The following is a 10,428-nucleotide window of genomic DNA, read 5'->3' as shown; positions in this document are numbered from 1 at the left end:
TCGCGGTCCATGAGACTGCAGAGCCTGTAGATGGGCGTGTTGGGTAGAAAAAAAATACTATATATTAAGAAAAAGATAAGCGCAGAAAAACATACTTGTTGATAAGTTCTGTGCGTTGCAATGGACTCAGTTTGCGCCATTCGGAGTTTCGATGGAATGCTTTTTTTGCAGCAGCCACGGCCAAGTCCACATCAGCCTGCGGGCGATAATACAAAAATAGAAAATTTGCACTTATAATTTGCATTATTGTTGAATAAAATGATTTATTTATTTAATGACAATTAGTTTTATGGTCAGCTATTAGAGAGCTTTATAGCTTCTGCACACTCACCTTATCGCCCTCGGCAACTTCGGCTATCAGCTTACCAGTGGCAGGATTGATAGTTGGAAACTTCTTACCAGACACGGCGTCGACAAACTCATTGTTGATAAATAGCTGTAAGCAATAAACAGTTGAAATAAGGAATAACTTAGTATTTAATATTATATTTCAATATTAACAGATAACGCAACTTTTGTATGGGCGACGGCCAATGACAGGCCTTGAAATGTTTTCAGTGAAGCGTAAATATTTCTTGCGGGACGCATCGAAAATTAATTTGTATGTACATATGTATGTTTTTGCACATATGAATATATAAAATTACAATTATGAAAAGAATGTATGTAAATAAAAAGCTTACTTTGTTTGAAGACTATTCACAGTCATAATCTATACATAGCATAAAGGAAAATCGACACGACAAGGGAGTCGACGACGGAGTCGGAAACGTCTAAACAAAGGTTACTCAAAAACGCTCGATGCTCTTGGGTGACCAATGAACTAACCCAAAGAAATTATATTGACCGAATCACCATCAGAGACACCCTGCCGAAACACAACGAAATCGAATTATTTTTGAAGCGACTCTTTATGGGCGATAAAATATTGTTCAAATACGAGTATAAGCGATCGTTGCCAAATGCCGACGATGACTCTATACAAACGACTTCAAGGCCGAGATTGACGTCTAATAACGTTATGTTGAGTGTTTGGTGGGATTGGAAGATAATTTTTCATTATGAACGATTAATTCGGTCCACTGCTGATCACAACTGGACCGTTTAAATGAGGCAATCGAGAAAGAGCGATCAGAATTGACCAACAGAAAAGCAGTAATGTACCATCACGACAATGCCAGGCAACAGACATCTTTGATAACTCGAAACGAATTGACGATACTTAGTTGGGAAGTTGTAAAGGCCCGTCCACATAGAACTTTGGCGTTGCGTTGGCGTTGGCGTCGCACAGTGGTCCAATGTGCAAAGCTAGGGTAATTTAATGACATTTTTTGTTTGTAATTTTTCAATAAAATTTTTATCAAATATGCAAGAATATTGTCTACTTAAGAGTAAATACAACTTTGTTTGAAAAAATTTGGCTACATATAAACATAACGGTATCCAAAAATCATAGTAAGCAATCAGTGAAAAATGAAATTGTGCATGAAACGAAAACTGAGTATTTTTTAGGGCTCAATAACTTGTTTAAAGAAACTTTGTTTTAACTTCATTTCTTTCTCCGTCATTGTTTCAAGTAAAAAAATTCAGGAAATGTAAAAATTATTTCCGAAGTGGACGCACATATTTTTTTGGAGCTGATAAAATTTTAATCTTTTTGGTGAGTACCAAATTATTATTATTTTTTTGTTTTTGTAGAAGAAATCTTTCTTATATGGCGGAATATAGATCACTTACTATACTTATTCTCTCAACTGATGTATATACTAATAGAATCCACAAAAAAATGCTGCGGCTAGCTGCGGCACCCATAAATTTATTTTCAATTTTCAAAATGACTCCTAAAATTTCAAGACAGGAAATTTTTGATTTTTGACTGACGACCACTAAAAATGAAAGACTTGATGGAATAATAGATTTTGTACCAGGGAATATCAGTTTAGGATCTAGTCATAGAATCAAATTTGTAAAATTAAAATCATACGTGCGAAGTTAATTCAGAATTTGGACCTAAAGTGAACAAAAGTTTTCCGAAAAAGAGAGCGGTTTGTTACTGCAAATAAAGATTGGCTCGAATTTGAAATAGACTTGTCACGATTTGTGTGTTCTAAGTTTGGTAAGCCGACATTTTCTGCTGGTAGGACAGCTAAAAGTTTTGAAGATTGTTGCTAAAAAGTTAATATGAAGAAAGCTAATGAGCTTTCGAAAGTTATCGAACCAGATGTATTTCTTTTTGGCTACTGAAGTAAAAATGAGATCTTCAGCTGCGCTACTTAATGAGCTTTTAAGTGCTTCTCCAGAAAGAGGTACTGCTATTAAGAAGGTCATATTGGCAAAGAAGAGTCCCAAAGGTATTTCGCCTGAAGAAGCTCTCGCACTAATAACACCGGCACTCAAAACAAAATTAGTGTGATGTGCATTTGACCGGATCTACCTATGGTTATGTATTTCGACCCGCAGAATCCGAATTTGAATTCAGTTTGGCCAATATACCTCCAAGATTTCGAGAAAACTTCAAAAAACCGTTTTTTATTGCCGATTTTCACTATTTTTACGTTTTTTTTTTTGAGATTTTCTCAAAATTTAGGAGGTATATTGGCCAAATTGACTTCAAATTCGAATTCTGCGGGTCGAAATACATAACCGTAGGTAGATCCGGTCAAATGCACATCACACTAATTTTGTTTTGAGTGCCGGTATATTCGACAAAAATTTATCAAAGCATTAGGCATGGGTAACACTGCGCTGTGCGGCGCAATTACGTAACACCGTAGCCGGAATCGCCGCGCCAACACCAGTATATGGAAAGCGCCAGCGCCATTAACACCAAGCAACACATGAGGCACCAACACAATTCGCCTTTGAAAATTTACACGTACTTTGTTTTTGCTTTTGAGCGTTGAGAACGCAAATTTAAAGCTTTTACTCAAGAATGATGAGAATATCGTGCCATTTACTACATTCCTATCAATTAAATTTGGTTGGCGGTACAAGCATTGCTCAGCGCCGAAAATTATAGAAATAATAGACATGACACCACTGTATGGTGTACTACACTGTATGACGATGGGTACTGTAGTGACACTCAGATGGCACCGTGTTCAATTCAGTACACTGCACTATTGCGCTGAGTAAGTGCGCTGACACCACAGGTGGCGCTGGCGTTATTAAGCTAGCGCCAAAAAAATTGCGCTATTACCCATGGCTACAAAGCATCAGTATCGTTTACTTACTGAGAGCCATTTTCTAATGTAAGCAGTAAAGTTGCCTTCACTAACTGGGCAGATAAATTGTTCCTCACTTTAAAGTGTTTTGGTTTTCTTATCTTACCTGTAAAAATAAATTTGTTATTCCGTAGAGTGAAACTTCACTACATCATTCGCCATATAATTTCAAAGGCTGACAATGCACCATAAGTAAATATAGAGCAAGAGCAACTGTTAGCAAAAACCAAAACCTTGGTTGAAATATCTAGTATATCTGACTCATGAACCAAAACCGAACCAAAAATTAAAGTTGGGTACACATTTTTAGAGGTTGCTCGGGTGAGCAACAATTTATCAATTCGAGTAATTAATTCGATGATGATAAAACGAAAACTCGTATATCGAGACGATAAAGTGGCCGGTAATCTGAAGGTTAGATGAGGAAACGGCCCTAAAAGTTGTTAAGCTTGATCTGACTTTTTAGCAGTTTTTTATTTTTATTTTATACGTATATTAGGTGACTGATTCGGATCCGGCGTCAATACAGTATATACATAACGGACTTTCTATTTTTAATTCATCCCAAATGGTTAAAAAAGTTTTAGGTATGCAGGTATCTATAACCGTGCGCAAGTGCTTAAAAAATGTACCAGAAATTGGCGAAATATTTAGCGATTTTTTAATTATATGGTTGGTAGGCGTGGTCGCAATTCGTACTTGCCCATTTTATGAGCAGAAGTTGTTGGTCATTCAGACATAATTTGTGCGAAATTTCATCCCGATATCTGTCTTAGTTCTTAGTATAATAATTAAATTACCCTAATAGAGCCGATTGGACCACTGTGCGTCGCTTCAACAGCTGACTATGAATACATGAATTCAAATGCAGCCGTCCACATAGCCAAAATTCGGTAACGCTCACGCCAACATAAAACAAAAAGATGGCTAACTCTCATCTTTTCGCGTGCGTCGCTTGTCAGCTGTTGCAAATAAATAAAATTGTGTGAAATATTTTTATTTTTTAATCAAGTGCGGGCAAGAAATATCGTTTTCAGTGCAATTATTGATATGAAACATTAATTTATCTGTCGTTAGTATGTTAATTTAGTGGCCCAAGCATTCGCTGCCATGCGTCCATTGTAGCAAGCATACTTTTAACTTGCGTTCTGTCAAACCAACGCCAACGCCAAGGCCAACGCGAAAGTTCTATGTGGACCGGTCTTAATGCATCCCTCGTATATTTATTCCGGACCTTGTATCGGCTGACTTCCATTTGTTTCGGTCTCTGTAAATTTTTCTTTATGGTAACAAATTTGCCGACTAAAGAGCCGGTGAACATCATTTGGCCAAGTTTTTCGCCGCTAAACCACAGAAGTTCTACACCGATGGACTTTTGAAGCTATTTTTCCAAACTTCCTAAAATTAGCGTAAAATCAACAAAAATCCTCTAAAAACACATTTGATTGGCGTATAGAAAAATCCAGTTATTTAATAATCCTTACTAATATTACAAATCCGAAAGTGAGTTTGTTTGTTTGCTACGCTTTCACGCTTTAACTACTCAACCGATCATCATGAAATTTTGTACACTGCTGTCATTTAGCCCAACTTAAAATATAGGATAAATTTAATCTCGATTAGACAAGGGGGCGTGGCACCTCCCATACAAACGGAATATTTCATACTACATTTCTCAGGAAATATTTTTGATAGATTACTGGAACTTGGTATGGAGATACATAAAATCATTATCTACTCATGGATGAGAGCTGCCACCTTTTAAAAAAATCAAATTCAACTGTAATTTATTTGAAAATTATATTAAAAAATGGATGTCAAGAGGCTTAAAAAAGCTGTATATTTTGAAAAGGGTTGCCACCTGTTTGAAAAGTCAAATTTAAATTAATTATACGCAAGCTATCTCAAGAATTAAAAATACGCAAGCTATCTCAAGAATTAAAATATGGTTGTCTAGCGAAATATTGTTAAGAAACCTTTAGTTTAAAACTTTTGAAAAATTTTTTCAATCTTTCGCAATGGTTTCCACCTTTTTAAAAATTAAATTTTACAGTAAAAGGCGCGCAATGGTTCTGGCGGTTGATTTATCGGTGGTGNATACGCAAGCTATCTCAAGAATTAAAATATGGTTGTCTAGCGAAATATTGTTAAGAAACCTTTAGTTTAAAACTTTTGAAAAATTTTTTCAATCTTTCGCAATGGTTTCCACCTTTTTAAAAATTAAATTTTACAGTAAAAGGCGCGCAATGGTTCTGGCGGTTGATTTATCGGTGGTGATTTGAGATTTACCCCTACAAAACTCAGCCCTGGTGTCTTGGAATGAAGCTTTAACGCATAATAATACTGGAAAATCACATCCATTGGGACAACTGTAACACACAAGCGTTCGATATACTCATTGGTGCAATAGGTCGATTTAATCTGACATCCACGGCACCTTTTCTAACTTGGCGATTATTCGTAATGACTCCAGTGCCACTTGGCAGCCTTTTGTGGCAATAGTGTTGCCAATATATATTTTGAATATTAGCCAAAGTGGATCATAAATAAGATGTTTAGTAAAACTTAACTCCAGCGCCAACTTGCGGGTGAATTTGTGAATCTACATCCACTACATGTAAGAGGTTTCCATCTGTTTAAAATCTCAAATTGAGTTCAGGGGATAAGTTAATTGAAAAGTATGATTAGTGAGAAGTTTAAGAAAGTTTTTGTTTGAAAATATTTTGAAAATGGTTAAATATATTTTAAACCTCCTGTTTTTTAATTGAGTTTTCTTGAAATAAATTTTACTTAATGTAACACGTAGAAATTTCATTTACTCAGCGAAGCGGGTGAGGGCGATCTAGTATAACATAATATTCGTCCCTATTATGGTTGTCGACGTGGTCGCCAATGTAATATTAATCATAAAAAATAGCCCTCGCCAGTCCAACTCCAGCTGGGGCTGCACTTACGAGGGCTATTTTTTAATGAAAAAAATTACATCGACGTGGACAACCATAATAAAGCCGATTGTGTACATACATATGTACATGTTCTGTAAATAAATGACTTTAGTTATTTTCTATAATTTCGTAAGTGTTATCTTGTTTAGAATGAAAAGTATTATTAATAGTATTTATTTATCTTTATGGTTTGAGTATCTAAAGACTTAACAGTTAAATTTTATATAATAGCAATAATTAAGCAAATAATAGTTTTAGATTACATTGCAAGTGCATATGTACATACAAACAAGATATTTAAGCACATTAATTCATAGCTCATTTAAAATTTCAAATAAGTCCTCCATATATTCTTATAAGCTGTAATCAATGTATTTTTATGAACTGTAAGCGGCTAGATAAATCAATTACTAAAAAGGTTTGGTTTTTATTTGCCTTATCAAAAGAATCCCACCGCTTCGTGACTTAAATTCAACTAAACAACAGTTAGGAAAATTTTATTCTCACTAAAATGACCCTAAAAAATCCGAGTTTTTACTGAGATTTATACTAGCCCATGGCGAAAACTTTTAGCGGCTTATGCTTGAGTTACTAAAACCTATTTATTTATGTATTAAAGGAATCATGACTACCCTGCAGGAAATGGGACTAGTTTGTAACTAAGTATTAACTAACTGGCAGTAGACTTGTGGTAATTATTTATTAACGGGCGATGCCCGCGAACTGGTTCCCTCTGCATTAGATGTCAACTAACTTGTAGCTAACTGCTATTGGACATAAAATATCAATAAGAAAAACAAAATTATTTTTTTTTCACTTATTTATTTACTTTATTTTATTATATTTCATAATAATAATGATAATTTTTTTCTGCAGGGTACTTCTTTCTTATTCATAAAAAATAAAATAGATTTAAAGAGCTCTATAAAGTGACATTTTCATACAAATTTTCAATTTATAAAGCAGTTAAAGTCTTCTTTATTTTTTATGAATTTGGGTGTTAATTTTTAAAGCTAATCGCATTCTTGAAATGAATTCTTGCAGTGATTTTATGATCACATTCCTCGACAATGGCAGATTTCTGATGGGAGACTTTTGAGAACATGATTCAATAATAAAAGGTTTGCTCACAGAACAATTTTCTCGCTCCCTCTTGACAAAATAGGCTCCCTTAGCAAGGCACTTTGTGTGGGTTCGTATGTGTGTGTGCAAAGATTTTGTAAGAGAGTTAAGGGAGTGTGCAAACTCTAATGTCACTGATGAGCAAACCTTTAATTATTGAATCATGTTTCTAGTACACATCAAACTTAAAAGACATTTTTACAAAACTTTATTCAAATCGATTCAGCTGGTTCTGAGAATTCCAAATCTGGTAGATGTGTTCTTACACAAGTAACACTTAAAAAAACATATATATGTATAAGCCAAGCTTTTACCACCTAACGGACGAGTTTCAAGTGAAGGTATTTCTTTCCATTTATGTAAGTAATATATCGCACAAGATCTTCAAAAGTGACACAACTCAAAATTGCACGCTCGTCAGAAAACACGAAAAACTATTTCGTTCCACATTTAATCGCATGGGCAAAGGAGACTTTAACAAAAAAAAATCGCATTTTGATTGCCCTTTTCTCGTTTCGTGTTCGATTCTAAAATAAGGGCAAACGGAGAGAAAACTTTTTTTTCATTTCTCAGAATGTCACACTCTTGTAAGGCAAAAAAGGCAAATTTTCTGCGCTTTGAAGCTTTGTCATGGGAGATGGTTGCCCTGAAAATCAGATGGTTGGTTGCTTAAAACGACAATATTATGAAATGAGTGAGCTGAATAAGGACAAGAAGGCAAAAACGTGCCTTTTTACAGGGTTGAGTGTAACATCAAAGACATTTTGCACCGGAGAAGAACAACATTTTTTGGAAGAAACGAAATCACCATTACGTTTTCTGAAAAAATTATAAGAAAAATTTGCTCCAAGATTTTTCTTAAAGGTGAATAAAAGCTCTGTGTATATATTATTGGTACATTATTTGAAGATCGTGTGCGGTATGTTCATAGTATGAAACAAATCGGACCTTAAAAACGAATTTTCCAAATACCACCTGTCGGGCAAAATTTTTGTGGAGTTATTCCTTTTCGGACCATAAATAAGGGGGTTTAAAATATCTCGACACATGGATCACCTAGTGGATTAATTCATCTTTTGTGTTGCCTTGTCATCGGGTTTTGAGCAAAGTTTTGAAGTTTCAATTATTTAGCTCTCCGGGGAGTTGGTTGAAAATTGATTGCAAGCTTTGATGAAACACACAGATGAAACTTAATAAAAGCTTGTGAATAAAATAAATGAAATGAAATGGGAGATAAAATAGAAGAAGAATAATACAGACAAGTACATACTATGTATGTAAATATTGCCCACATGAAATTATAAATAAGCGTCCCTATACCATTTGAATGAAAAAAAAAATAATAATTTTCGCACCTCTCGAAAGATAAGCGACCAAGAGTTTAGAATATTGAAAGGTTATCTAGATGTGTACATATGTACATTGGACTGGTTAAAAAAAAATCTGCTATCTTTTTTGTTTCAATTTTTAAATTTCCTAACTCGTTTTTAACTCAACCTATCGGAAAAAAATATTAATTTTTGCACCTCTCCCAAGATAAGCGCCAGAGCGGGTTAAAGAGATTGAAAGGTTATCTAAGTATATATATATGTACATATCTGTGTACAATATATACTGTACATATGTACATATAAACTCTAGACTGTTTAAAAAAATTCAATTTTGAAATTTCGTTTAATTTTTTTGAAGGAAGTATTTTTTTTTTTATTAAACCGCAAACACATCATAGATGGAGAGGTGGCGAGCATTTTTGCATAGATACTTAACTGATAAAACTTTGTTTTTGGATTATCACACTTTTTCAGCAAATGAGGGTCATACAAATGTATGTTCATTAGGGTGGTCCAAAACCAGTAAAGCCGGAATTATAATGCTCTCACACCCTAGGATTGTTCTATATCGAAAAAGTATACCCTTATTTTTTATTTTGAAATCAAAGAATATTTAGAGGTCGCTCAAAGCGCTCAAAGTTTACCATGTAAGTATTTTTATATGAAAAAAAAAAAATTCATAGAAATGGTATAGAATTGTTGAAAATCAATATTTTTCTATTGGAAAACTCTGGTTCTCTTCAGGATACTTTCAGTAATAATACCCGAATGTTTACTAAACCATCTTTTAATGCAAACGATTTTTTATTGGTCGCCCCATTGCATTTTTCGGGGTTGTTGGCGACCTATATATTATAATTTTGACGGACCTATAAATTACAGTTGCTATGAAGAAATGGTTAAATAAACAATTGCGTATTATTACTGGGAATCTCCTGCAGATAAACACAGTTTTCTGGTAGAAAAATGTTAATTTTTAACTGCTCTATACCATTTCTACGAAAAGTTGCTTTTCCCCCATATAAAATGCATGGAAAACTTTGGGCGCCTTGAGCGACCTTTAAATATCAAAAATAAGGGTGTATTTTTACGGGATATAGAACAATCCTAGAGGGTGTGAGCATAAAAATTCCGACTTTAGTATTTCCCCACATGCATTTTTGGACCACTCTAATGTACAAACATATCGCCGTTTACAATGCAAAACCCCGTAAATGGCCTTTGTGCCAAAAATTATATTTGCTTACCGAAAACTCCAGGCATCAAGCCTCATGGTCTAATTATGGCAACTTAACGCAACTAACGGCTCTGCCTTAAAAATTCTGTTAAATGGGTGTTGCTTATAATTGAACAGCCGAGACTTAACGTAACTAAATGCCACGTCTAAATCTGTTTCATTTTTATTCTCTAAGTTCTACGTTCCGTCAAGTTAAGTTTAATTGCCATAATCAGGCTTTTATCCATTCCTACTAAAATGTCGATATTTAGATATAAAAGGTAGAGATCAGAAATTAGCGAGAGATGAAAGAGAGAACACTTGTGGTCAGCTGATTAAGTTAAGTGACATGTTGAGCACTTTTGACTATTTTTATTTTGTTTATTTAATGTTAATAATTTTTTTTTATAAAAGTCTAGCAAATATATATTTTTTTTTGCTGACGGTGCTAGGCATTTTCCTCCATATAAAGGTTATTGTCGAGCATAAATTATATGGGAGAAAATGCTCAACCCCCTCAGCCAGAAAAATTAATAAAAATCTTAACTTAATCAGCTGACCACAAGAGTATGTAAATATTTATTTACATA

General features: G+C 34.3%; 1 protein-coding gene across 1 annotated transcript; it reads right to left on the bottom strand.

Annotated features, from left to right (window-relative positions):
- Positions 1-30: 30 nt before the first annotated feature.
- On the bottom strand, positions 31-436 carry LOC108379998 (aldehyde dehydrogenase-like; the record flags this gene model as incomplete). Its single annotated transcript, XM_017636366.1, has 2 exons — positions 31-196; positions 332-436. Coding segments are annotated over 2 exons (237 nt in total), but the record flags the coding sequence as incomplete, so codon positions are not given.
- Positions 437-10,428: the final 9,992 nt, after the last annotated feature.

This window comes from Rhagoletis zephyria, unplaced genomic scaffold, assembly GCF_001687245.7.
Source record: "Rhagoletis zephyria isolate East Lansing unplaced genomic scaffold, Rhagoletis_zephyria_1.1 Rzeph_scaffold_17938, whole genome shotgun sequence".
NCBI classification, from domain to species: Eukaryota; Metazoa; Arthropoda; class Insecta; order Diptera; family Tephritidae; genus Rhagoletis; species Rhagoletis zephyria.
This window is presented reverse-complemented; position numbering and strand designations above follow the sequence as displayed.